Source organism: Pseudonaja textilis, chromosome 15 (assembly GCF_049901715.1).
Source record: "Pseudonaja textilis isolate UNSWEBS1 chromosome 15, rPseTex1.2, whole genome shotgun sequence".
Taxonomy (NCBI): Eukaryota; Metazoa; Chordata; class Lepidosauria; order Squamata; family Elapidae; genus Pseudonaja; species Pseudonaja textilis.
This window is the reverse complement of record NC_142004.1, coordinates 2,304,474-2,332,020: the sequence shown is the minus strand read 5'-3', so window position 1 is coordinate 2,332,020 and position 27,547 is coordinate 2,304,474. Positions and strand designations below refer to the sequence as shown.

Genomic DNA, 27,547 nt, shown 5'->3' with positions numbered 1-27,547 from the left:
TTGTGCACCTGCTCCCGAGGAAAAATGAAATAAAATAAAGAACAGAAGAACGAGACTTATACTTCCAGAAGCTGATGTGTTTGCAAGTTGCGACTCTTGAAACAAAACCACATATTTATTTTTCCTTATTTTTTCCTCCCAAGGGCTTTTTTTCTGGCTTCCGGAAGATTGAAACACGTCAAGTCTTAGTTCATTCTAAGCCTTAGCTTTCCTGATTTGTCCACACAGATCCGGGCTATTTGTTGATATTCTTTTAAACGTATAGTGAATGTAATGGATGAATATAGAGATATAGTACATTACCTCTCTTTCCATTGTTATATTTATCCTTTTTTTCCTCTCCGTTTGTTAGATACTTCTTCGTTCAACCATGCTGGTTTTATCGGGGGTCTCTTGTTTTTCTTCCTCTGTGATATTGTGTTAGATTGTGCATAAATGCACGTTATTTAAAAAAAAAAATCTCATTTTTTTCAGATCGCATATACGATCATGTTCATTCAGACGCTGATTTCCAGCCCATGACAAATTCTCAAAGTAACAGACAAAAATGAAGTGAAATTAGAAGAATTGCAAAAAAAGTACATTAAAATCTCTTTGTCCCTGAGAGCGGCTTAAAAGCCAGGCCAGGAAGGCAAAAACAGCAGAAAACCAATTTACTCACACAGAGAGGGAGGCAGGGAGAGGAAAGCAGACCAGATTAAACCCTTGGGAAAAACGAACTAACCACAAAAGTGATATTTGCCAGGCAAGAAGTCTCCATTTCACCCATCACCCATCATAAATCAGAATATTACAGCACCATTTTATGGATGCGAATGGTTGGAAATGCTTCAGGAACCGTCTTCTAAAAATATATTCCCCCCCCCTAATTAGTTTCGCTCTATTCCCTATTCTGTATCTCTGTTTTATGCGGGGGGGGGATAAATAAGGCGCTTTGAACTTACGCAACAATTAATGATTACAAGCCATCGTGTTGTCATTGGTTCTTAATGACCACAAACGTAAAACTCTCGCCATGATGCTCAGTCCCGCACCTGCTACTTCAGATCTTGCTATGGAGGTAGAGGTTCTCTCCTGCTTGAGGGGGTGGGTGGGTGGGTGGGCTGGACTAGAAGATCTCCAAGGTCCCTTCCAACCCATTCTATTGTATCCTATCTTCCAACTTGGAGCCCGATTTGCACCTGCCCATCTTTTGGGGGGTGATTTTTATTCGTGTGCGCGCGCGGGTGCATGCTACCATACACAACACGTGTTTGGGGGATTGAGGATGCCCAAGGGGGTCAGCGGAGGGTCCCCGGGATAGTCGAGGCCGCTCCACATCCACTTGTGGATCCCGACGGCTAGCTGCGCGAGAAGCAGAAGCCACGGCTGCCAACTTGCGCCTTTTCCTCTCACCTCTCTTAATTTTGCATCACCAGCTGCGCGTTTGCCGGGGAAGGGAAGGGAGGGGAGGCTTGTCTTGTCACTCTGCGGGGCCAGCCGAGTCTGCCAGGCATCCCGCGCCTTGAGGACTAGAACCTTGCTTTCCCCAGAGGGCAAAGGCTCGGGGAAAAAGGCGAGCTTTTCCTTTTGCTGCTTTTACTGTAGCTGCAGGCAACTCACGTCAACTGTCCCACCTCCTCCTCCTCCTTCCTCCTCTTACCTCCCCCCTTCCTCCTCCTCCTCCCTTCCTCCTCTTCCTCCTCCTTCCTCCTCCTCCCTCCCCCTCTTCCTCCTCCTTCCTCCTCCCTCCCCCTTCCTCCTCCTCTTCCTCCTTCTTCCTCCTCTTCCCTCCCCTCCCCTCTTCCTCCTCCTCCACCTTCCTCCTCCTCCCTCCCCCCTTCCTCCTCCTCCTCCTCCCTCTTCCTCCATCCCCGAGCCGGCGGCGGCGGCGAGGCCGAGCGGGGCTGCGGTGCCTTTAAGTCCGCACCGGCGGGTGACGCCACCACCGCCCGGGGAAAGGAGCCTCGGCGCCGGCCACAGCAGTCCGAGCTGCCCCAGCACCGCCGCCGCGATGGAGCCGCCGCCGCCGCCGCCGCACCGGAGCGCCGGGAAGAGCAGGCAGGCGCTGCCCAGGGGCCGAGCGGGAGAGCCGGCCGGCTGGCGCAAGGTGAGTCCGCAGGTAAGCCGGGCGAGGGATGCGGGCGTTGCAGGTGAGCGAGGGAAGGAGGGGCGGGCGGCAATCCGAGCCCACCGGCGGGGGTCTTTCTCCCCACGACTCGGCCCGCCGTGCACGGCCGAGAGCGAGAAAGAGCGCGCGCATCCCGGGCGGGCGCACGTGTAGGCGGCGGGCTGGAGAGGGTCGCGAGCGCGCGTGGGGCTTGCTCGCCGTCCTCCCCCCATCCCCGTGGGCGTCCTTGCGCTCCTTGCGGCCCCGAGAAGACCCCCCACTCCCCGGACGGAGCCCCTTCCACGGGACAGAAGAAGAAAAACCCCTCCCCCTCTCCACGGGTGGGTTTCCTTTGCGCCCACCCCCCACGCCGCGCGTGGACTCTGACCGGGCTGTCGTGGGGTTGGAGGCGGGGGAGGGACGCGTTGGCCCGGAATTCGGGGCTTCCTTGCACCCCTCCCTCCCTTCCCCCCCTTTTGCACAGTACTCGGGAAGGAAGGAAAACCACGCGCGCGCACCCACGCAAACCCACACAGGCGCCCGCGTTTCCTATCCTTTGCAATCGCTGCAATCCCCCCTTTGATGGGGGGAGCTGGGAGAGACACCCCCACCTCCTCCGGGATGTGGGATCTCTCTGGGGTGTAAAAACCAGCAGGGAGGGGGACCTTGCCTCCATCCACCCCTTCCTCCTCCTCCCCCATCCGGACTAAAAGAGGGAAGGAGCCATTCCCCCGCCCCCCACCCTCCCCAGCCTCCTGAAGGCCACCCAGCCTGGCCATTGAAGCTCCAAACTGCCCCCACCCACCCCCGCTATGTCTGCCTGCCCAGGTGTCCTTCCTTCCACCCAGGTGCCCGGGAAAGGGAGCCCTGGCGGCGTCTGCTTCGCTCAGCACCTTCCAAAGCGGGTGGAAAGGAGAAAGGAAGGGCAACAGGGGCCCCGGGCTGAGAGGTAGGGGGGGCGGGTAGGCTCTCTCGGGGACCATTCTGCCGAAAGGGGAAACTGAGGCAGCAGGAGGCCATCGGTGAGAAGAAGACGAGGAAGAAGAAGAGCGGCCTGGGAGAGAATTGGTGCTCCTAGGGATTGAGGAGGGGGGCTGTGGAGAAAGCTCAGCCTGAGATGCCCAGGAAAAAATGGGGGGCAACAGTTTGTCTCTGGGCTTGGGGACAGCGATGCGGGGGGAGAAGAGAATTGTGCAGAAAGGGAAAGCTCTGGGCCCTCATTTGGAAGAAGATCCCCCCCCCAAGGGTTTATTTATTTACTGGTTTTATTTTTATTCAGACCATTGATAGTGCTACCTATTTGCACAGGGCAACGGGAGGTGCCTTGCAAAGATATGGGTGCATTTGTCTGTCCCGGGGCCTGAGATTGCGGGGTGGGGTGGGGTGGGGGGATGGGATGGGATGGGAATTCCTGCCCAGATCATTAACAGATTAACAGATAATCAGAGTTGGAAGGGACCTTGTGGGTCATCTAGTCCAACCCCCACCCACCCAAGCGGGAGGCCCTACACCATTTCTGACAGATGGGAGTCTCTCTCTGGTCCTTCTCTTCCCTAGACTAGCCAGGCCCAGTTCCTGCAACCGTTCTTCGTATGTTTTAGTCTCCAGGCCTTTGATCATCTTAGACAGATTCAGATTAACAGTTGGAAGGGACCTTATAGGTCATCTAGTCCCACCCAAGCAGGAGATCCTACACCATTTCTGACAGATGGCAGTCCAATCCCTTCTTGAAAGCCTCCAAAGATGAAGCTCCCACAACTTCCGAAGGCAACTTCTGTTCCATTGGTTGATGGTTCTCCCTGCCAGAAAATCCCTCCTTATTTCCAGGTTGAATCTCTCCTGGTTCAGTTTCCATCCGTTGTTCCTTCTCTGGCCTTGGAAAATAGCTTCACTCCCTCCTCCTCTCTGGGGCAGCCCCTCAAATATTGGAGGACTGCTATCATACCCCATTTCCAGATGCCCCCAAAATGCTCTCCCTGGTGTCGAAGTGCCAGCCGGGGAGAATCGGATCGATAACTGGGGTGGGTGAATGACGGACAAGCTCTCCTGTTTTTCAGACAGGATGTAACATACCTGACAAAGAGGGGATATAATTTCACTCTGCTCTTGGCATCTTATTATGTGTTCAGAGTTACTTGACCCTGGCTTGGCTCACCGCCCAGAGAAAAGACAATTTCTCCGCTTCTAAATCGCTCCAGGAAGGATTAAGGCAAGCCATATCGCTCTCCTCCTCCTCCTCCTCCAAAGCCACGTGGGAATTTGACCCGAGACCACCTGAGCCTGGCCTTTTAAAGGGGAGAGGGGTTTGGCCTGTGGAATGGGACCACTCGGCACCATACATTTGCCCACTGCCAACTGGCCACGGGACCACTCACTGCGGGACAATGCAAACATTCCACTTGATTATTAACAAGGAGAGATTCAACCTGGAAATAAGGAGAAACTTTCTGATAGGGAGAACCATCAACCCGTGGAACAGAAGTTGCCTTCAGAAGTTGTGGGAGCTTCATCCCTGGAGGCTTTCAAGAAGAGATTGGATTGCCATTTGTCAGAACTGGTGTAGGGTCTCCTGCTTGGGCAGGGGGTTGGACTGGATGACCTACAAGGTCCCTTCCAACTCTGGTTATCTGTTATCTGTTTATCTGTTACCATAGAGCAGCATAGAGTTAGAAATATCTCACTTTTCGATCAGAATAGAGTCGGAAGGGACCTTGGAGGTCTTCTAGTCCAACCCTAATCCCATTTCAGACAGTCTTTTCTTGAAAACCTCCCATGATGGAGCCCCCACAACTTCTAGTGGCAAACTGTTCCATTGGTTTATCGTCCTCCCTGTTTGGAAGTTTCTCCCAAGTTCCAGCTTGCTTCTCTCCTTGGTCAGTTTCTTCTTGTCTTGCTTTCTGGGGCTTTGGAAAATAATTTGACACACACACCCCCTCTTCTTTCTGTCCTCAACTTAAGACCACAGTGGAGCCCAAAATTTCAGTTGCTGAGTGAAACATTTGTTAAGCGAGGCAGAAAAGCATGACCAGCTGAGCTAGTTCTACGGTATTGTTAATATTATATTAACCGAATCTTGCAAGTTCTTCCCCCCACCCTTACCCAAAAACGTGGGAGGGTCTATTCTGAGTCCCTTACTCCCCCTCATATTCCTGCAGGGAGGGGGCTAAGAAGCCTTTTATCTAGCTGGTCCCTCATGGCTCTGTCCCCCAAGGTCATTCTCACATACCTTTACATCAGTTGACTTTGGAGGCTGTTTGATCTGGTTCATGGTGGTGGTGGGGAATTGTAGTTCTGATTTTACTCTTGGTACCCCCCCAAAATTTTTTAATTTAAACATTTTTCTTTAACATATATAAGTAAATAGTGTATTGTCTGGGTCATTTCACATATACACAATTAAGTCATAGCGATATTCTTTATTTACATATCAAGGTATTTTCCCAACTTCTAATTTCTGCCTTTATTATCTAACCATTGATAAAACAAATCCCAAGTTTTTTTAAAAAAATAATTCTGTATCTTCTTTGCTCTTCATCTTTCATGTTAACCTATCCATTTCTGCACAATCTAGTATTTTTTAAAAAATTATATTTTCATCTGTAGGAGTTTTTCTCATTTTTCCAGTATTGTGCAAATACAAGTCTCGGTGCAGTCAAGGAGGAGACCCTAGCGTCCCTCTACGTTTCCTAAACAGCTCAACATCTGGCTCCTGTCTGGTTGTCTGAACGGCCATCTCCATCTTCTCTTTCAGAGGGATTTAGGGCACCCGGGGCCGCCCTCCCCACTCCCCGCGCAGCCCACCCCCTCTCGAGGGAGCCTTGTGGGGCTGGCCTCCCCGGGGGTCTTCTCTCCCGCCGCCGTGCCCTTTGTCCCGGAAGGAGCCATTCGCTACCAGCCGGAGGGATCGAGCGGGGTCTCCTACGTCGGAGGGAACATGCCCAGCGGGACGCGGCCGGATTCCCTGGGCGAAGCGTTCCACACTCGGCTGCAGCCGGACGGGTCACGTCGACGAGCTGAGGTGGAACCGCACGAAAAGGCTGCTGGGGGCAGACCAATCCCGCCTCTCTCCTTGGAGATCAACAGAGTCCAGCCGGAGGGTTCGGGGCCCTCTGGGTACAACACCCCCACTTTACGGTCTCCGGTAGAGTTGCGCCCTTTGTCTCCTGGTATGGGCAGCTCCTCTTCGCTCTCCAACCTCTCCCCCTCCATGAAACTTAGCCAGTCCCCAAGCAGGGGGACCCTTCCTGACCTCTGCGCCTTGGACCCCCTGACGTCTGGGATTCTGGCCACCATGGAACGCAAGGACTCCCTCCCTAAGGCCGAATCCAGCGACCACATTTGCCTGAGCCGGCCAGGCTCGTCCCACCGGTTGGGCTCTCTTTCCAAAGCCATCTCCAGCGAGTACCTCTCTGGGGGAAGGGTGGGACCTTCCAAATCTGCCATGCTGGCCAAGGCCGAGTCGGAGGAGCTGACCACCTACTCCAGGGTCCGTCTGTCGCCCCAGTTGCAAGACCCGTGGAGCAGCAGCACCAACCGCACGGAGAACTACCTGGAAAGATTCGGCCGGCCACAAACGAGGCAGGACAAGGAGTTTCGGTGAGGTGCAGCCGGGGAGGGGTGGGGGGAGGGGGTGGGTGGGTGGGCGGGTGGGTGAGTGGGCGGGCGGGGAGACGGACAGATGGTGATACCACAAAAGCAGGCGAAAGAGCCTCACCAGAACACCAATTAGAGATTTGCCAGGCAGAAATTCTGGTAGCTTAGTGATAATATTTGCACGATCAGAATGGAACGCACTTTCCGTTCCCAACTGCTACGCTGCTCTTTCAAATTTCTTCTCCCTTCCTTCTGTTCACTCTAAAACAAGCATAGAAGCGTTTTGTGAGTCGACACCTTCATTCACAGAGACGCAACTTTGGAGTAGCGTTTCTCAATCTCTAAGCCTGAGGATGGACTCCTTTGGCCCTTCCAGAAGGAACTTAAAACCTGGCTCTGGCGGCTGCCTTAGGGCCCCGGTGCTCTTTGGTGGATCTGATTGATGGGGTACAAGAGAAGAGCCCGCCCAAAACACCACGGCATCTATACTCTTTGCCTTAGTCTCTTTTAAGTTTCTTCGTAATTTTCGGTTTTTATATTTATCTTCTGAGCCGTGGCGGTGCAGTGGTTATAATGCAGCGTTGCAGGCGCAGTGGTTATAATGCAGCACCGCTCACTGTCAGCAGTTCGATCCTGACCGGCTCAAGGTTGACTCAGCCTTCCATCCTTCCGAGGACCCAGATTGTTGGGGGAAAGAGGCTGACTCTGTAAACCACTTAGAGAGGGCTGGAAAGCACCAGGAAGTGGTATATAAGTCTAAGTTCTATTGCCGTTATCAGTCTATAAGCCACCCAGAGCCGCTCCAACAGTGAGACAGGCGGCATATAAATTTAACCGATAAATAAAGTAAAATCAAGATGGGCATTCTGGGAATTGAAGTCCATTCATCTTAAAGTTAACTAGAAACCTAGGGGGTGACATGATAGCAGTCTTCCAATATCCGAGGGGCTGCCCTAAAGAAGAGGGAGTCAAGCTATTCTCCAAAGCACCTGAGGGCAGGACAAGAAGCAATAAGGATGGAAAACTAACCAAGGAGAGAAGAAACCTAGAACTAAGGATAAATTTCTTGACAGTCAGAACAATTAACCAGCGGAACAGCTTGCCACCAGAAGTTGAGAGTGCTCCAACACTGGAAGTTTTTAAAAAGATGTTGGATAACCATTTGTCTGAAACGGTTTAGGGTTTCCTGCCTAGGCAGGGGGTTGGACTAGAAGACCTCCAAGGTCCCTTCCAACTCTGTTATTCTTCCGAAGGGAGATGGGTGGCAATTCTACAAGCAACTCGGAATGATGAAAAGGCTAAAGCATCTCCCGAAGGTGCGACCCTTCCCCAGGTAGGCCAAGTAAGAGTGCCTGATAAAGACAAAGGGCTGGTCCCAGATTGCCGGATTCAGACGGGCCAGCATTTATTTCCATCTTCTGGCCTGACCTCTTCCATTTCTTTCCCCCCTTTTTTTCCCCCCCTGAGCCTTTTCCATTTGAGCCTCGTCTTTGCGAGTCTGATGGATTGAACGTGACATTACCCTCCCTCCTCCCTTACGCTCACATTTTGTAAATATGTCTCTGAACACGTGTGCCTCTTGTAGCGTGGCCTGAAATGCCCCGTTTTTTAAAATGTCAGTTTGCGTTCTCTCCAGCCCCTAGAATAGGAGTAGAATTAGAATTAGAATGATTAAAATTAGAGTAGAATAGAATTAGAACACTGAATGTTATATGGTATGGGACTTGTTTTACCAATGGATAGAAAATAGAATAAACTAAAAGGGATTAGATATATTCGTAGAGCAATAAAACAAAATTAATGTAATAGGTGTATTGGATTTCATTTATACTATATATATATGGGAATGTGATTATTACTATGTTGTTAAATTGGATAAGAAGAATATTATTAATAATGGTTATGTAATTGAAATATGTACCTAATCGATGCATGATTGAAATGGAATGGATTTATTGTATATAAAATAAAAAATTACAAAAATGTATAGAATTAGAACGGAACAGGAATAGAGCAGAACAGAAACTAGAACAGAATAGAAATTAGAAACAGAGTAGAAATTAGAACAGAATAGAAATTAGAACAGAATAAAAATTAGAGTAGAAATTAGAACAGAATAGAAATTAGAACAGAGTAGAAATTAGAAACAGAGTAGAAATTAGAACAGAATAGAAATTAGAACAGGACAGAATTCTTTATTGTCCAAGTATGATTGGATACACATGGAATTTGCCTCCAGTGCATAAGCTCAGCTATAAACAGCAAATAATAGGTCATATTCATAGTTACAGTCATTTAAGTTACAAGCGACATTTGATCACCCATAAGATACCAATAGGACAAGATAGTAGGAAAGATGAGAAGATAGATAAGACGAGAAATGAGACAGTGGGGAAAATGAGAAGGGTCATTGCAATTCAGCCCTACTACACGGATAAAATATCCTTTCAGGGCTAAGACAGTGCAGTGGGAATTCAATGTCCAGCAGGAGGGAAATGCTCCTTCCTGGCATGGAGGGAAAAGCTATGACTTTCTGTCTGGTTGTTTTGGCATAGTGGCGTCCTGAAGTTGAAACAGTTTATGTCCTGGAGGTTGAGGGGTCTGTAGATATTTTCTCGGCCCTCTTTCCGGTTCACGCCAGAAAACTAAAGTTTACAAAGTTGAGAATTACCTGTCTCAGGAGATCCCTGATGCCGGACTGCCAGCATTCCACCTGATGCCTTTTGCAAACCTACCTTACTGGTCTCTTTACTGGCCTGCAGTCAGTCTCTTACTTTTAGATGCCAACTGGCTCCCTTCCTTGTGCGCAGTTTAATTAGGCTAATGCCCTGGGATTTGTCACCTCCATCTTATGCCAAGGAGCTGCCAAGGTCTCCTTCCAGGAGTTTTTTTCTCAAGGGTGACTAATATCCTCTTGGCCAGCCAGTGTCCTCGAGCAGCGCCTGCCAAAAGCCGCCTCCTGCATTGTTGCAAGAGTGGTGACATCACGGTTGTAGAATATCCCTTGTGGGCTCACTGTATAGGTAGTCCTTGACTTAAAACACTTCATTTAGTGATCGTTCGAAGTTGCAACGGACTTGAAAAATGTGACTCATCGTCTTCTTTTAAGAACCCCATAATTAATCCCTTGCGGGGTGGAGTCTGGGCAACCGAATGGAGCCGAGTGTTTACTGGCCGGATGCCTTTCCCGTCACCAGGGCGGAGTTATATTCAACAGAGATATATATATATATATATATATTCTCAACGTGCCCAGAGAGAGAAATCTCTGCCTCTAGCTAGGATTGAATTCACAGCCTCCTGATTGGGAGGTCGTTTTGCACACTTACGACTGCTGCAGCATCTCCGTGACCCCGTGGTCAAAATTCAGATGCTTGGCAACCGACTCATACTTATGACGGTTGCAGTTGTCCTGTTGGGGGTGGGGTGGGGTGTCAAGCGTGATTCACTTGACGACAGTGGCAAGAAAAGTCACAAAATTCGATGAAACTCGCAGAAAATAATTCCTTTGATGATGTGAGGTCACTATTATCATCCCAGGGCAGAAGGAACAGTTGCCCCCTTTCGCTTGGAAAGCCCAGAAGCCACGTTCCCCGGACTATTTCTTGCCGGAGTTGGTGCACGCGGCTGACTTGATCTGGCAGAGAGCAGAAGCATCACAAGCCAAACAATTCTGGATTTTTCCGACCTCTTGCCAGAGAATTTGGCTGTCTAGCCAAGCGCCGTTTTAACGAACTCTTAAGGAAGAAAAAAAAACCCTATATTTTGCATTCTGTTTTTTTTCCTTCCCAGATTAAGATAGCCAGTGAGTGGCACGGTGGCCTAGAGGTTGGAGGTCTTGCCTCACAATCAGGAGGCTGCGAGTTCAATCCTAGGTAGAGGCAGATATTTCTCTCTCTGGACGCACTGAACCAAACTCTGCCCTGGTGACAGGAAGGGCATCTAGCCAGGAAACACCCAGCTCCATTCATTTGCCCAAGACTCCGGCATTACGGGGTCTTTAAAAGAAGAGGATGATTAAGATGGCCAGTGGTTCTTTTTAAGGGGCCAAGATGTGCCGTGCCTCGATAGAATACAGAATAACGGAGTCGGGAGGGACCTTGAAGGGTCATCTAATCCAACCCCCTGCTCAAGCCAGCAGACCCTTCCTCACCTCCCCTTCACCTGCTGGCCAGTTCCTGCCGCAGAGTCTCCTGCCTCTGTCGGTTGATCCCACAAGTGGCTAGAGATCCTTCGCATCACTCCAGCCGGCCCCACATCCCCCATGGAAGACTTCAGGGTGGAGAAGGAAACAGACCCAGTCAAGCTTACTTCCTGCTCCTTGTTGCAAGTCTTCTTGACATGCTGTTCAAGATGTGGGTAGTTGCTGGAAGCCAGATAACATTGCCTGGCATTCACGCCCCCAATTGCCCCACTTCCATTTATAAATAGCGCGCCTGACGTTCATTTTTCCAAACCCCCATTAATGCCAGCAAGGAGAGCGAGCGCCGCTTTTCCCCCAGAGCTGTTTTCACAGGCGATATTTTTACTGCTGTCAAGTTTTGTTTCTTTAGCAAGGAACGAGAGCGGACGCATCCCGAGAGGGTTTTAAGGCACTAAAAGACCTAGTGGGTGCTTCCTGCATTCCTGCTGTGATGCAGAATTTGGGGGAAAGGGGGAGGTGTGGTTGTTCCGGCACCCTAGACCCCCTGATTAGCCATCCACAGTTTAGTCAAGGGCGTTACGCCACGCTGGCTTTGAAACATCTGGATAAAGGTAAAGGTTCCCCTTGCACATCCGTGCTAGTCGTTTCTGGCTCTAGGGGGCGATGCTCAACTCTGTTGCAAAACTGAAGAGCCAGTGCTGTCCGAAGACGTCTCCCTGGTCATGAGTAAACACTGAAGGCACACAGAACGCTGTTCCCCTTCCCACCAAAGTGGTTCCTATTTTTCTACTTGCATTTTTTACATGCTGTCGAACTGCCAGGTTGGCAGAAGCTGGGACAAGGAACGGGAGCTCACTCCGTGACGCGGCGCTGGGGATTCAAACCGCCGAACTGCCGACCTTTTCTGATCGACAATCTCAGTGTCTTAGCTGCTGCCTTCCTATATTATTAAGATGTTCCAGGGCTGTAAGATCCCTTGGGAAGTTGGGACCCCCAATCCAGAAGAAGTCAACAACAAATGACTTCGGTCTGAAAGGCCTCTCTCAGAAGAACAGAGTTGGAAGAGAATTTGTGCGTTTTCCCTTCACCCGCTTGTACGTTGCTGCAGCGGGACGGTGCAATGGAAGGGCAAGACCTCTTGGTAGGACTTCACCAAACGGCTCTTCCCAAGGACTCTAGAAGGGGCCGCTTCCTCCAAGAAGAAGGGCCTCAGCCTCCGGAATTGACAACTCATCGCAGCCAATTGGCCGCAGTCAACATGGCCGAAATGCCACCGGCTACAGGACAACTCGCTGTGGGACAAATGCAAGAATTCAATTTAATTATTTAAAATGATTTTTAAAAAATGTTTTATTTTGGGGGGGGGGGTCCTTTCCGTTTCATTCTGTCCCTCCTTTGGCATCCTTTCTTTAACGATTCTATCCCACCATTTCTTCAATACGAGTGTAACTCTTTCGTCTCGCAGAGAGTTGGCCACGGCGCGTTTAAGAGAATAACAGGAGAGTTGGAAGGGGCCTTGGAGGTCATCCAGCCCAACCCCCTGCTCAAACAGGAGACCCCATATAACATTTTAAAATAACAGGAGAGTTGGAAGGGACCTTGGAGGTCATCCAGTCTAACCGCCCTGCCCAGGCGGGAGAGCAGGATGTTGTCTGTTGTAGATTGCCGAAGATCCCACACCAGGTCTAACAAATGTTGGGGTAACGTTGTTTTTTTCCCCTTTCTCCACAGCATCACAGTGGTCACGTGGAACGTCGGCACCTCCATGCCCCCCAGCGACGTCACCTCCCTCCTGCACCTCAACCCTGGGGACTCTTCTGACAGTGACATGATCGCTATTGGGTAAGGCGGCGGGAAGGCCCGCTTCCTGGGACCCTGGCGGGTCCTTTCCTGAGCAGGAAACAACCAAGAGAGCGAACCCCAGAATCGGGGGCCCAAAGCTGCCCACTGAATCGCTGCAGTCGTTAAGTTAATAACCCGGTTGTTAAGTGAATCCAGCTTCCCCTGTTGACTTGGCAAAGATCACAGCTAAGAACCGGTTGCCAAGCATTTGAATTTTTGATCGCCTGGTTCGGGTGATGCAAAGGTCGTAACCCTGAAAAATGGACATACGTCGCTTTTTCCAGTGCTGTTGTAACTTTGAACGGTCACTAAACGAACTCTTGTTAAGTCGAGGAGTAGCAGGACGGCTGTTCTATCCTAAGCTTCCCCAAAAGCACTAAGCCAACTCTTGAGTCCCGGCAAAACCTCTTTTATTCCACAAATGTGAATTTATTGCATTCACATTCAGCCAACGGCCTGGCAAACAGTCTTGCAAAGGTGTAGTTATTAGCTCAGACCTTATCCGTCTTGGAAAGCTGCCCAGTTAATATTTTGGGCAGCAGAGTTAAATAATTCACAATATATAGGGTTGCAAGCGTTGTTGGGCAGTATCTCTGGGGAAGGAGCTGAGTTGGGAGAAGAAGACCTTGGGGGAAGCCTCTGGGTGGGGAGGGCCCAGAAGGAAAGCTGATGATTTTGCACACTTAATTCTGCAGGTTGCAGGAGGTGAATTCCATGATCAACAAACGCCTGAAAGATGCGCTCTTCACCGACCAGTGGAGTGAACTTTTCATGGAGGTGCTGAGCCCCTTTAATTTCGTCCTGGTAAGCCAGAGTCCAGTCCCGCCCCTCCAATCCTCCCGGCTTTGCAGACTGGCGGGATGGGAGGGGGAGCGTGCACAGCTGCATTTGCACAAGCGGCGGGCACGCTTGCCCACCGTTCGTGCCGATGGGGCGCACGCATGTGCTCGTGTGTTGCTCACGCAAGTGGGGATGTGCACACACCTGCGCTTGCTTTCCACTTCCACGGTCCAGTTCTGAATGGCTCAAGGGCCAGGAATGGGCCGCAAGCCCAGGGGATTGGGGACTCCCCCAGGGGTGGGATTCAGTATTTTTTACAACCGGTTCTGTGGGCGTGGCTTAGTTGGTGGGCGTGGCTTGGTGGTCATGTTATCGGCTGGGCGTGGCCAACACAATATCACTCACATCGAGGCACGCATCTCCTCGCCTGGCCTCTTATGACTGTGGGGATGCTGCGACAGTCGTAAGTGTGAAAAGTGGTCATAAGTCACTTTTTTCAGTGCCATTGTAACTTTGAATGGTCACTCCACACAAGCAAAGTACCAGCAAAGGAGGGGGAAAAAAACTCCAGAGAAGTTCCTGAGACAGGAAGTCTAGTCCTGCCCAGAATGTAATAAGGGTCAACGGAGAGGCAGTTTCTGTAAGCAACACCAGAATGTTTCCTTCCTGCCTCCCTTACAGGATTAGCCCAGTAATTTCTTCTAACAACCGGTTCTCCCAACTGCTGAGAATGTTAACAACCGGTTCTAGCGAATAGGTGCAAACTGGTAGAATCCCACCCCTGGACTCCCCGTTGTAAGCTTCGAGGTGTGAAGTCTGGCTATAACTTAAGACCATGATGTGCCAAAGATGAAGTTAAGCAGAGGCTTTGAAGAACAAACTCCAACTTTAATTGATCAATATGGTTAGGGTGAGATCTATCCTCATATGATATGAGAGGAAGGCTATAAAGGATATAGAGAAAGTAGAGTCTTCCTACACCTTTAAGACCCTTAGAAGTCGAGTAACTGCATTGTAAAACTCTCTAACTTAGATTTACATCTTTCCTGCAAAAGACAAATTGTCTTTCCGGCAATATTTACCTTTCATTATCCCTTCTCCTATTGTCCTACTAACTGATCACAATTGACCCCTTAAGGAGGCTATTAACAGCATACTTCAAAGGTGTGGATTCCTCCCGCTGGAGGTAGCTACATTCCCAAAGAGGTACGTTTCCTTCCCAGGCAGGGGTGATGCTAAGGGTGGAATGTATCAGATGGATTCAGATTGATTTAGATGGGAGAATCGTGTGTCTTCATAGGAGAGGGATGGAACTGACTGCAGGCATGTGTTTATAATTGTTTTACAACAAGTGAAAGGTTAAGGGAACCTTTTCTACAACAGCAAGATAAGAAATGCCTATAGGGTGATAAATGATTAACAGAAATATTTCTGCATATACAAGAAAACAAATGCCTAACAGCAAGATAGCAAAGGCCTATAGAGTAACTCTCTACTTAATGCTACAATATATTCTACTACATTTCTTTATTTATTACCTTTCAGAGGAAAATCCAAAAGGGATTTTTTTTGCAGGAATGGTTGACAAAACAAGGCTGTTGGGCAGCTTTAAATCCCTTCGGCGTGCATATAGGGCCAATATCTGGATTATTTTGGCATTTGTGAGCGGGGGAGAGAATTTCAGGGAGTGATTTCCACCCCCCACCCTTCCTTCCCCCCCCAGGTCAGATCCCTGTATCTGCTCTGAGCAGCTTGAAGGGCAAAGGGAGTAGAAGGCTTAAGGCATTTAATTTCCCCTGTAACCCTCCTCCCGCACGTCACGACCCAGCCACATGACGCTGAATGCCTGCCAGATTAGCCGACTCCTCCCCAGCCATGAAAATGAATGAAACGCAAGAAGGATCTATGGATTCAGCTCACGTGGCCGAAGCAGGAGGCACCAGCACTTCTAAGCAAGCCTCTGAAAACAGAGTTTTCTTATCTTTATATGTCTATATCATTTATATCTCTATTTATCTATCCATCCATCCATCCATGTTGGCCCATTCTTTCCCCTAAGTTTCCATTTCCCCGAAAATCGTCTGCGGTGTTGCACCATCGTTCTCCCATAATCACGTATTTTTGTAAGCTCTTTTCCTTAAATGTATTTTTGTGATTTTCCTCCTTTTTTATTCGTCAGCCACAGTCCAGAAAAAGGACAGATTTTGCGCATGGGTAGCATTTCACACCCAAGCGACGTGTGAATCGGAAAGGCTCTAATTAAAATCGAGGAGAATGAATTTTCCCCGCAACCCCTGATTCCGACTGCCAAAGCTTCCATTTGTCGAATGTATTTAAGGGGGGGGGGGCGGGGGGAGAGAGAGGCTTCTACCTTTTATTTATTTATTTATTTGCTTTAATTAGAAATATAAATAGCTTGGCGGGGAAGCATTATCGCTCAGTACACCAGCTGCTGCTTCTCCAAAGCTGTGCAGGTTTTTTTTTTTTTTTCTCCAAAGGACGTTTTTTTGCAAATAGAAGCAGATCCTTCTTCTGATCTGTTCCGGAGCACAAGTTCCTGAGCACGTACAGAAGTCACTGCCCTTATAAAGTAGAGCAGATCCATTCATTAGAGGCGACATGCTGGCCCTGCCCTGGATGAAGCCAACTCTGGCCTACGTCATTGACCCTGTGACCCTGTCCCCCCACCCACCCCCGGTGATCAGATTCTCCAACTGAGCACTATTCACGGGCTTGGTGATCAATCGCATTCTCCAATTGCGGGCTGAGTGTCATCAATCATGTTCTCCAATTAAACATATTCCTGGGCAAAAATCTCTGGTAGTTTAGTTACAACCTTTTAAAGAGAAGAGTTGGAATGTACTTTTGCTTTGCTGCGCTGCTCTTTTTTTTATTATGCCAACTACTAGAACAGGCATAGGGATGTTTTATGAGTTGACACTCTGAGAATGTGGCTTTAGCCGGTGTTTCCCCAGGAAGCCTTCCAGTCTTCGGTTTATTTGCGACTGTGGAGGTGCAGAATTAAGAACTCAGCGCCTTCCTTTCTCTTGACTACCTTTTTGCTGTTTCAGGTGAGCACGGTACGGATGCAAGGAGTCATCCTCTTTGTCTTTGCCAAGTATTACCACCTGCCTTTCCTGCAGGACATCCAGACCGACTGCACCCGGACGGGCCTCGGTGGTTACTGGGTACGTGAGTTTTGCCCCCAAGCCTGCCTGTCGTGGCGGGATTGATATTTGGGACTAAGCTGGAGGAATCCGGCAGGAGCAATTGAGCAATCAGGATAGAGTGGAAGGGACCTTGGAGGTCTTCTAGTCTGACCCTCAAGCAAGAAACCTGGCCTATCTCATTTCAGACAGATGGCTTCTTAAAAACCTCCAGCAATGGAGCACCCACAACTTCCAAAGGCAACTTCTGTTCCACTGATTAATTGTCCTCACTGTTAGTATAGGGTATACGTACTATACACCCTATACTAACTACCTATATACTATATGGTCTAGAGTTTCCTGCCTGAGCAGGGGGTTGGACTAGAAGACATCCAATGTCCCTTCCAACTCTGTTTCTACTGGTTTTCTTTATTCTATTCTTTCATATTTCTATTCTTTCATATTTCTATTCTTTCATATTTCTATTCTTTCATATTTCTATTCTATCATATTTCTATTCTGATTTCGTCCTATCCTATCCTATCCTATCCTATCCTATCCTATCCTATCCTATCCTATCCTATCCTATCCTATCCTTTTCTATTCTATTCTATTCTATTCTATTCTATTCTATTCTATTCTATTCTATCCTATCCTTTCCTATTCTATCCTATCCTATCCTACCCTACCCTACCCTACCCTACCCTACCCTATTCTATTCTTTCATATTTCTATTCTATTTTATTGTATTTCTGTTCTGATTTCATTCTGTTCTGTTCTGTTCTTTCATATTTCTATTCTATTCTATTCTGTCCCGTTTTGTTCCCTTCTCTCCTATTTTCTCTGCCCCCCATCTCATGGCTTCTCTGCCTGCCTTCCTCCAGGGCAACAAGGGAGGCGTGAGCATCCGGCTCTCCATCTTCGGGCACATGGTTTGCTTCTTGAACTGCCACTTGCCGGCACACATGGAGAAGGCGGAGCAGCGGAAGGAGGACTTCACCACAATCCTCCATCTGCAGCAGTTCGAGGGGCCCTCGGCCAACGGCATCCTTGACCACGAGTGAGTACCAGGCCCTTGGGTCCTTCCAGGCTGGGCAACAAGCCTTGCCCATTCAGAAGGTCCATTTTGAGGCCAGCCCAAAACAGGTTGAATCCAGTCTTTAGAAACAGCAGCTCAATTATAACTTACGATTATCACTAGCAGAGGTGGCATTCAGCCGGTTCGGACCGGTTCTCAAGAACTGGTTGCAAAAATTTTGAGTAGTTCGGAGAACCGGCAAATCCCACCTCTGTCTGGCCCTGTCCCCGTCTATTCTCTGCCTCCCATTGAGTCCCAGTGATTGGCTGGGTCTCCTTTGGTTGCCCTGCCCAGGAGAATGGAGCTGGAAAGCAGGTTAGTGGGGCGGGGAGGGAAGGGGGATTTTGCAGTATCCTTCCCCGCCATGCCCACCAAGCCACATCCACCATGCCACGCCCACAGAACCGGTAATGAAAAAAATTGAATCCCACCATCGATTACTAGGTATCTCAAAAAGTTGAAGAGGAGAGAATGGCATTGACAAAGATGATGACTGGAGCATTTTGAGCCTCTATGGCACAGTGGTTAATTATTTCATTTTTCTTTAAATATTCTCATGCCTTATTTTACAATTTTATCTAAATTCTTGTTTAATTTCCATATTCATTACACATCACACTTGCAAGTTTATCACATACTATTATTCCATTCATTGTTCAATATGATTCATCCTAATTCTGATTATCCAAAAATTATCCCCTTTCATTGTCAATTCGAGCTTGTCACCCCTTTCCTTTATACATTCACCCATTTTATTCCCATTCATTGTGAAAGTTTACCATAATATAGTCCTTTTTAATTACCACATTCCACATTAATAACAATAATTCTTTAACTACTATGTATCACTTATGCATTTATATGTGTGTGTGTGTGTTTTAAGTCAGATTCCACATGGTATTCCCTTTTCTCAATTACATTCTAAGTCATATATTTATTTCAAAGATATTGATTTCTTCAGTTAATTTTGGGAACTGATAATAGTCTTTCCATTTCAATTTTGTTCTATTTTACTTTATTAATTTATTTGATTCTTTTTGTTAGTTTTTATTGTTTTTTTATTTTTTATTTTTTGTTTTAAATGTGGTTTTACACTGTGTAAGCCGCCTCGAGTCGCCATGGGAGAATAGGCGGCAATATATATGAAATAAATAAATCAAATAAATAAATCAAATTGACCGGGAAGCTTGTTAACGGGGAGGCGATGGGCATGAATCCTCCCTGGTATGAGGTTCCCAGGCTCTGGCTTTGACTTCCTTTGTGTTTTCTACAACTTCAGGGTTGGCGCATGCCAGACAAGTCAATTTCTGGAGAGCTAGAGAAGGCCCTTGGTGGCTATATAAAGTAATTCCACTTTATTTTGCTATCCAGAGTTGTGGACATGAGAGGATTAGGGCCAGAAGAATTCCAACATCTGACTTAATTTTCTTTCAGAAGCAATAGATCCTCGGGTACAAAGATTGTTATCCCCTGGTGGAAAGATTCTGGATTCTCTTTCTAACAGGAGAGGAATGAGGCGGCTTTTGCAAATCAGAAAGGAAGATCCCGTATCTAAGAGCCTCCTGGATTTTTATTGTTAAAAAGGTTCCCCACTATTTCCTTCTCCTTGTCTCCCCTCCAGCCTCATCTTCTGGTTTGGGGATCTCAACTTCCGCATCGAGACCCTGGACATCCGCTACGTGAAATACGCCATCGACAACAACATCCTCCATCAGCTCTGGGAGAAGGACCAGGTGAGACATACCTGTGTGTGCAGAGTGTGAGTGCAGTAGCAGCCTGTTTGATTGAAGCCTTCTCTTGGCGAGGGGTCAATCAATCAGGATAGAACTGGAAGGGACCTTGGAGGTCTTCTAGTCTAACCCCCTGCATAAGCAGCAAATCTATACCATTTCAAATGATTGTCCAATCTCTTCTTGAAAGCCTCCAGTGATGAAGCACCTACAACTTCTGAAGGCAAAGCTGTTCCACTGGTTAATTGTTCTAACTGTCAAGAAATTTCTCCTTAATTCCAGGTTGCTTCTCTCCTTGATTAGTTTCCACCTGTTGCTTCCTGTCCTGCCTTCTGGTGCTTTGGGAACTAAGTTGACTAGTAAGACTGCTACAATGTCCCCCTAATCATTCTTTTCTCTAGACCGGCCACCCCCAATTCCTGCCACCGTTCTTTATATGTTTTAGCCTCCAGGCCCTTAAATCGTCTTAGTTGCTCATCTCTGCACTTTTTCCAAAGTCTCAACCTCTTTTTTGGTAATGTGGTGACCGAAACTGGATCCAGCAATCCAGGTGGGGCCTTACTAAAGCTTTATAAAGCAATACTAATCCTTCACATGATTTGGATTCTATGTTTACACCACCAAGGATTATATTGGCTTTTTTGGCTGCCGCCACACACCACTAGCTTATATTTAACCCTTTAGTTTAGTTTACTTTACTGTCATTGCACCTCGTACAATGAAATTAAATGCCATCTTCAGTGTATACTATAACTATAAAAAATAAAACACAAGCACCCATCCTTTGCCTTCTATGCCATTGAATTGAAAACCCCTGATATTGCATTAATATTGCGCTATATAGTAGAATTCAACAGAGTTGCTGCCCTGGGATAGAAGCTGTTTTTCAGCCTATTTGTCCTTGTTTTTATTATCCTGGACCATCTGCCAGATGGTAGTAGTTTAAAAAAAAAAGGGGTGCCCAGGATGAGATGGATCTTTGAGGATGTTTTGAACTTTCTTAAGGCAGCGGGAGCGATAAAGCTTTCCCAAAGAGGGGAGAGGGCAACCAGTGATCTTCTGGGCAATGATTAAATGAGTTTTGAAACCTAAAATAATTTTGACAGGGGTGTTTCTGGGTAATAATGTTGCTCTTGAACACGCTTGCCTGGTGGAGTGGGCCATGCGGTTGACTGCACCTGGGAGGACAGGTGTAATGCATGACCATGGTGAAGTGGAAGGTGTGGGAGAAAGAGAGAAGGAACCCCAATCTCCCAGCTTTGTCCTCCTGGCTTCTCTCGTTCTGCAGCTTAACATTGCGAAAACTACGTGGCCCATCCTGAAGGGATTCCAAGAGGGGTTCCTCAATTTCCCCCCAACCTTTAAATTTGACGTGGGAACTAACATGTATGACACCAGGTATGGAGGACAGTTGGCGGGTTGTGGATCAGTAGATGGACTGAGCCAAGACATTGATTGATTGATTGATTGATTGGCATATGACCACAAGGGAGCCCAAAACCTCTGTGGTTGAATGAGACATTTGTTCAGTGAGTTTTGTCCCCGTTTTATGAACTTTTCAGACTGGGGGGTTGTGGGGGACCACAAAACAGACCAAGTCATAGAAAAGGAAAAACAGCTAAACTGCTCTGGAATTTCAGAATTCAAACAGATAAGCACATTTATTAACATGCAGTTAATAAATGAGGTGCTACATGAGCACCTCTATAAGGGCGTCCTTGTCTACTTGGTTGACATTCTCATGGACAATCACATACCCCTAGTCCACCAGGTACTGGAAAAATGTTTAGCAGCAAACCTGCCACACAACACCCCAGATTTCATAGCTGTTGATAAGAAAGACAAAAATATCTGGATAGTGCAGGAAATGCAGGACCAGGTCAGAAGAGATGAGAGGAAAAAAACTGGAGAAAATCACCAAGTACAAAGACCTGCCAATAGAAGTAGAATGACTGTGGCAAATGAAAGCGAAGTCGGTAACCATAGTAGTGGGGTCTTTGGGTCCGATCCTAAAATATCATTGACATTGTCAAAAATCCCCACCCGTCAATTGCAAAAGGCAGCTTGGCTTATAACGGTTGACATCCTGCGATGAGACCTTGAACCCCATCAAACTTCCACACCTGTTTATCCAGATCCTGGGGAAGGTCTCAACAGCTGGACAGAGATGCCAGGTCCAGCTTGAACATCTGGCTGTGTGATCAGCCATAATCATAATTTACAACAGGGGTCCCCCACCCCCATTTTGTGGAGTGGCACCGGGCCACGCCATGCCAAAAACAAGGCCGCACAAACAAGGGAAACTCCATGCATGGGATGCAGGCAACACAAAATCATGCCCCCCCAAGCCATGGAAAAACATCACCCCACGGAACCGGTCCCTGGTGCCCCAAAGGTTAGGAGCCACTGATTTACAGAATATACACTATGTATTTTATGCCAGCCTCCACTTAGGTCCTCATTTCATGTCTTTTGTGTTGTGACCCCAGTGCTAAAAAGAGGAAACCAGCTTGGACGGACCGTATCCTATGGAAGATCAAAAGTGGGACCCACCCAGTGCATTCTGGGAGATCCAGCGGTGGGAACCTGACGGTGACCCAGCTCTGCTATTGCAGCCATATGGAGTACACTATGAGCGACCACAAACCCGTGGCCTCCATTTTTGCAGTACAGGTGAGTGCATAGCAGTGGTGGGATTCAATTTCTTTTTTTTTTACTACCGATTCTGTGGGCGTGGCTTGGTGGGCTTGATGTGCCTTGGGCACGGCAGGGGAAGGATATACTGCAAAATCCCCTTCCCTCCCCACCCCACTAACCTGCTTTCCAGCTCCGTTCTCCTGTGCAGGACAACAAAAGAAGACCCAGCCAATCAGCTGGGACTCGGGAGGTGGAGGATAGATGGGGGCGGGGCCAGTCAGAGGTGGGATTGGCTGGTTCTCCAAACTACTCGAAATTTCCACTCCCAGTTCTCCAGAACTGGTCAGAACCTGCTAAATACCACCTCTGGTACACAGCCCTATTGACACACACACCCCTGAGCCTGTGGATAGCTGTTGTTGTGCCACTGACAGCATTAACCATTTTTGAGGAAAAAAAACCTGCTCTCGCCATGTTCCTATGTGACCTTCAGTTACAATTGCCACCTGCTAGTCTTGTCTGCTCAGAAACACTATTAAATGAACCGTTGTAAGTTCCTGGAGAAAAAAGGCTGAAGGAGAGCAAGCGACAAAATGCGCTTCTTCGATTTCCTTCCTGCTTTTTTGCTTAGCCACTGATTTCTTGCAGAGCATTTCCTGTGGGAATTGGGTTTGGCTAGTCTAGAGAAAAAGAAGGACTGGGTAGGAACATGAATAGCAGTTTTCCAGGATTTGAGGGGGCTACCACAAAGAAGAGAGGATCAGCCTAATTCTACAAAGCACCAAAAGGCACAACAACAAACAAAAAAAAACAATGAATGGAAACTGATCGAAGAGAGAAGCCACCTAGAACTAAGTTTTGATAAATTAGTAACCCCAGTTGGGAAGTGAGTCTGGCAATGAATAACGATCAATGATGATCCTAACTCTTCTGGCAGTTTGGTTCCCGAGCTGATGTGCCACTGGTGGAACTCCAAGTGGCCGACGAGTGGACCAAGCCGGAGCAAGCCGTGGTCCACTACAGAACCTCTTCGGCTTTCCACCGCAGTTCCTGGGATTGGATCGCACTCTATCGGGTGAGAAGGGTTGGTCGGGCGAGAGGATTGGCATCCTAAAAGGCAGCGCGAACTCTTCCCAGTGGTGGGCAGATAAGTGGAATGATCTGGGTGTCTCAGCAGCCACGGGAGGGCACTGTGGAAACCTCTTGTGATTTATTTATTTATTTATGTGATTCGTCAATCGCATACAAGATGGGAGGTATAAGAATAAACAGGAAATAGGTACGGATAAATGGGGACAGTGGGACAGGGACGGTAGGCACGATGGTGCACTTATGCACGCCCCCTTAAGACCTCTTAGGAATGGGGTGAGGTCAATAGCGGATAGTTTGAGGTTAAAGGAGTAGTGGGGGGGTTAGAGGATGTAACAACAGGGTCATGTAGTGCATTCCAGGCATTGACCGCTCTGTTTCTGAAGTCGTACTTTCTGCAATCAAGTTTGGAGCAATTTACATTGAGTTTGTATCTGTTGTGTGCTCTTGTATTTTTGCGGTTGAAGCGGAAGTAGTCATTGACTGGTAGGACATTGTAGTGGATAATTTTGTGTACTACGCTTAAGTCCAACTGTAGGTGGCGTAGTTCAAGGTTGTCCAAGCCCAAAATCTCAAGCTTGGTGGTGTAGGGTATTCTGTTGCAAGCAGAGGAGTGTAAGTAGTCTTCTCGTGAAATACTTCTGGGCTCGCTGAATTGTATTAATGACCAATATACAGTGCAGACTCCAGACAGGTGAACTGTATTCGAGTATTGGTCTATTTTTTCCCTTGTAGGTGGGTTTCCGGCATTGCAAGGACTACATAGCCTATGTATGGGCCAAGCAGGAAGATGCAGAGAGCCACCTCTACCAGGTAAGACTACGGGAGCAAATGGAGGCAGGTTAAAAGGTTTAGTCTCAGGAAAAGGCAACATCCAAGGCAGGGTGGGATTCAAAAATTTTAATGACCGGTTCTGTGAGCGTGGCTTAGTTGGTGGGCATCATTTTGTGTCGGTCCAACCTCACAGAGCTGACGTTTTGAAAACAAATGTCCAGAGAGAAAACGGGATAGGGATTAACAAAATAATGGAATAATAATAATAATAATAATAATAATAATAATAATAATAATAATAATAATAATAGTATAAAATAATATGGAATATAGAATAGAACATATGGAATGGAGTGGAGTGGAATGGAAGAGTAGGAGTAAGAGTGAGTAAAAGTTAGAATTAGAGTAGTGTTAGAGTTAATTGGAGTTAGAATATGAATTAGAATTATTAGAATGGTTGGTTGGTTGGTTTGTGGATCATTTTCTGCTGGGCTTCCATCTCCCCTACTCTTTTTCTCTCTTCCAACTCTAGCTAACGTTCCCCGAGGAGTCCCTGCCTAAAGGGAAGGGGGATTACATCCTTGGCTACTACAGCAACAACTGCAGCTGCATGGTGGGCATGACGGATCCCTTCCAGGTGAGCAACTTTCCATTTACATGGCATGACTGTGTCTCGGTCAATGACTATGACTGCATTTCTGGTGCTTGGCAACCAGCTCACATTTATGCCTGGTTGCAGTGTCCCATAGACACAGAAAACAATGATTGGTGACATTGGTTGCTGGTTTCCTTAAGATTGGCATGACTGACAGCCAAAATTGCACTCCCAATTCGGTCATAATTGCAATCTGTAGTTCTAATGTCCGTAGAATTGGATGTGTTGTTCTTTTCTATTACTTTCATTCCTGTTGAAATCCAGTTGTGTTCCACAACAGCATACGAGAACTCTGGTCATTTAGTAGCTGCACCAGCAATGTGCCAGTGCTCTTGGCTAGGAGGCCCTTGTCTGGGATGGGATGAGACACTTCATTGCGGCCAACTCACCATGGCCAAGTCACCCCAGGACAATTCCACAATTTAATGCAATTATTGAAAAGAATTAAACAATTATTTTTGTCATCCCCGTTTCATTTTGTCCCTCCTTTAATTATTCTAGTCCACTATTTGTTCGATATTAGTGTGACGATATTAGTCCCACAGCGAGTTGGCCATGGCAACTTGGTCCTGGCAAATTAGCCATAGCAAGTTGGGTACAACTTTGTGTGGCTGTGTTTCCACAAAGAACTACACCGGGTTGAGTGCTTGTACGGTCAGCATATTCTGGGAACCCAATGGTTGTCTTTGCATGTTGGGTGACCCAGGCATCCTCCGAAGGTGCGTTGGTATATTGTGTGAACAGAGCAACTCTGTTCCAAGAGTCCAAGACGATGTACGAACAGTGTTTGTGGTTTGAGGAAAACTGACTTTCCTCCCACTCTCTGTTAGGAATCTGTCCACCAATTAGTTGGGTTGGCAATATATCAACCAACAATGTATGTTTGTAGCTTTAAGACAAAGTCACTGTATTGATTTGTACTATGTTCTGAATGGTTGATTGTATTGCGAATTGCCATAAGAGGGAGCTAGAGATCATGGTTTCTCTCTCTGACATTCTGTTTCTCTGACGTCCTGTCTCTCTGACATTTTGTTCTCTTGTATTTATGCTGAGCTTATACTTTGATATCTTTGTTTGTTGTAAATGACAAATGCTACCGGTAAGAAGACTTTGTAATTGGATATTCTTTGGACTGTAAAATGTATATGACCTGGACCGTTTATTGGACTGTGCTATTTCTTAAAGTAAACTTTAACTTAATTTAGTGTATCTGTGTGACTGAATAATTATTCATAACTACTTTCATAAATGTTTCCATGTGCATATCCTTGATACTCAAGGGTTATTCTGTACATATCATAACACCCTCCCCTCAATTTCCTGGCCTAGATTTCTTTGCCCACCTTGGAGCAAGTCAGCAGTGCCACGGACAGCACCAACAGCACTTCTGAAGAGGACGACGACAGCACGTTAGTGCTCCTCGGACCCAAATCCCGCAGCCCCAGCCCTGGCAAGATGCACCGTCACCGCAGCCGCAGCCCCAGCCTGGCTAAGTTCCAGGGTCTGCTCTTGCGATCCTCCAGCCGTGACCAAGGGGCCAGCCGCAGCCCCTCGCCCCAGGGACGCCGCCACAGCACCATTCTGAAGGCGGACATTCCCAGCATCCAGTTTTCCAAGGACAGCCCACGGCACCGCTCCAAGTCGCGGGAGATGGCGCAGAACGCTGAGGCCTCCTCCTCCTCCTCTTCCTCCTCTGTCACCTCCCAGGCCCGGACAAGCTGGCGCTTTGAGGAGACTCCGCTATCCCGAGCCGATCCGCGGAATCTGGGCTTGCTGCCCGCTGTGCGTTTGGAGACGGTGGATCGGGTCATGGGTTCCCGGCGTGATAGCACTGACCCGAGTCAGCCTGGACGAAGGATGAGTCCCACCAGCCCCACGGCCGGGCTCGCGGCCCTGTTTAGTACTTCCCCGCAAGAGGGGTTCCCCCACAATAACCACAGCTGCGACACCAGACACTAAGGTGGCAGAGCCCACCAGGCAACCATCCTGCATCAGTGTGTGTGTGACAACGCCCTATGCCCACTCCTCTCTTGGCCTGCCTTGCACACGCTCACTGCAGCTGTCCCGATGGGGTGCAGACTCAGACATGGAGCTGTCATGGTGCCACCCCGTCCCATCCGTTGCCCTGTGTCTGCATCGGAGCCCAACCAATGGATCCTGTCCCTCCTGTGCTGCTCGCCCCACGTCCTCCTTGGGGACGGCTCTTTCTCCCACCAAACACCGAGGTTGGAACCCCAAACTGGATCCCCCTAACACTGTTTTGGCCTGCCACAGGGAGGACCAGCTGCAGGAAGGAAGCCCCTCGGCCTCCCCTTCATCCGAAGCAGCCCGAAGATTCCTTGGCTGATGAGCTCAGAAGCTCCCGCTTGAAGACGGAGCGAGAGGAGTACAATACGGAGAAAAGGAGAAGGCCATTTCCGGAGGCTTCCATGTTGTAAGCTCTGAGGGCCCAGCCAGGCTCATGGTGATGGAGAGCCCCCACCCCCAGCAGAATCCCAGCCATGCCCAGGAAGGGGTTCAAGCCAAGGCTGAAGACGAGGGGCAACTTGGAATGTAGAACTCTGGCGGTTGGGGGGGGGAGCCGGAGAGAACTGTGAAATGGGAGGGCTGGTCTCTCTCCAAATTGGGGACCATCCCCGGGATGAGTTCAGAGTTGAGACAATCTGTCCTACCTCTCTCTCTCTCACTCCCCAATAAATCATCGTACAAATGCTCCAGGAGGCCGTGTCTGCCCTCAAAGCGCAGGGGACGGTGGGCGGCTGAGAAGAGGCGATGCCCCCCACCCCCCCGAGGTGGGATTCACATTTTTTTAACTACTGGTTCTGTGGGCGTGGCTTGGTGGGTGTGACACGGCTTGGTGGGCGTGGCAGAAGGATGTACTGCAAAATCCCATTCCCTCCGCACGCCACTAACCTGCTTTTCAGCTCCGTTCTCCTATGCAGGGCAACCAAAGGAGACCCAGCTGATCAGCCGGGACTCAATGGGAG

At 48.2% G+C, this 27,547-nt stretch overlaps 1 protein-coding gene across 2 annotated transcripts; it reads left to right on the top strand.

The window, feature by feature from the left end:
- The first annotated feature begins 1,842 nt into the window (after positions 1-1,842).
- On the top strand, positions 1,843-27,273 carry INPP5J (inositol polyphosphate-5-phosphatase J). Of its 2 annotated transcripts, none has more exons than XM_026722177.2 (13): positions 1,843-2,101; positions 5,841-6,685; positions 12,558-12,668; positions 13,364-13,472; positions 16,520-16,636; positions 17,482-17,657; positions 19,297-19,408; positions 20,694-20,803; positions 21,895-22,078; positions 22,980-23,117; positions 23,867-23,944; positions 24,438-24,542; positions 25,890-27,273. In XM_026722177.2, the coding sequence occupies exons 1-13, from the start codon at positions 1,994-1,996 to the stop codon at positions 26,517-26,519; spliced, it is 2,823 nt and encodes a 940-aa protein (XP_026577962.1). In that variant the 5' UTR covers positions 1,843-1,993; the 3' UTR covers positions 26,520-27,273. The 2 variants fall into 2 exon arrangements, with proteins under 2 accessions (XP_026577962.1, XP_026577963.1); XM_026722178.2 differs by having other exon boundaries at positions 1,861-2,089.
- The last annotated feature ends 274 nt before the right edge of the window (positions 27,274-27,547 follow it).

Coding starts and splice junctions, on each gene's coding strand:
- INPP5J (XM_026722177.2), top strand. CDS start 1,994: ATGGAGCCGCCGCCGCCGCCGCCGCACCGGAGCGCCGGGAAGAGCAGG. Junction 6,686..12,557: donor AGGCAGGACAAGGAGTTTCG/GTGAGGTGCAGC, acceptor CTTTCTCCACAG/CATCACAGTGGTCACGTGGA. Junction 12,669..13,363: donor AGTGACATGATCGCTATTGG/GTAAGGCGGCGG, acceptor TTAATTCTGCAG/GTTGCAGGAGGTGAATTCCA.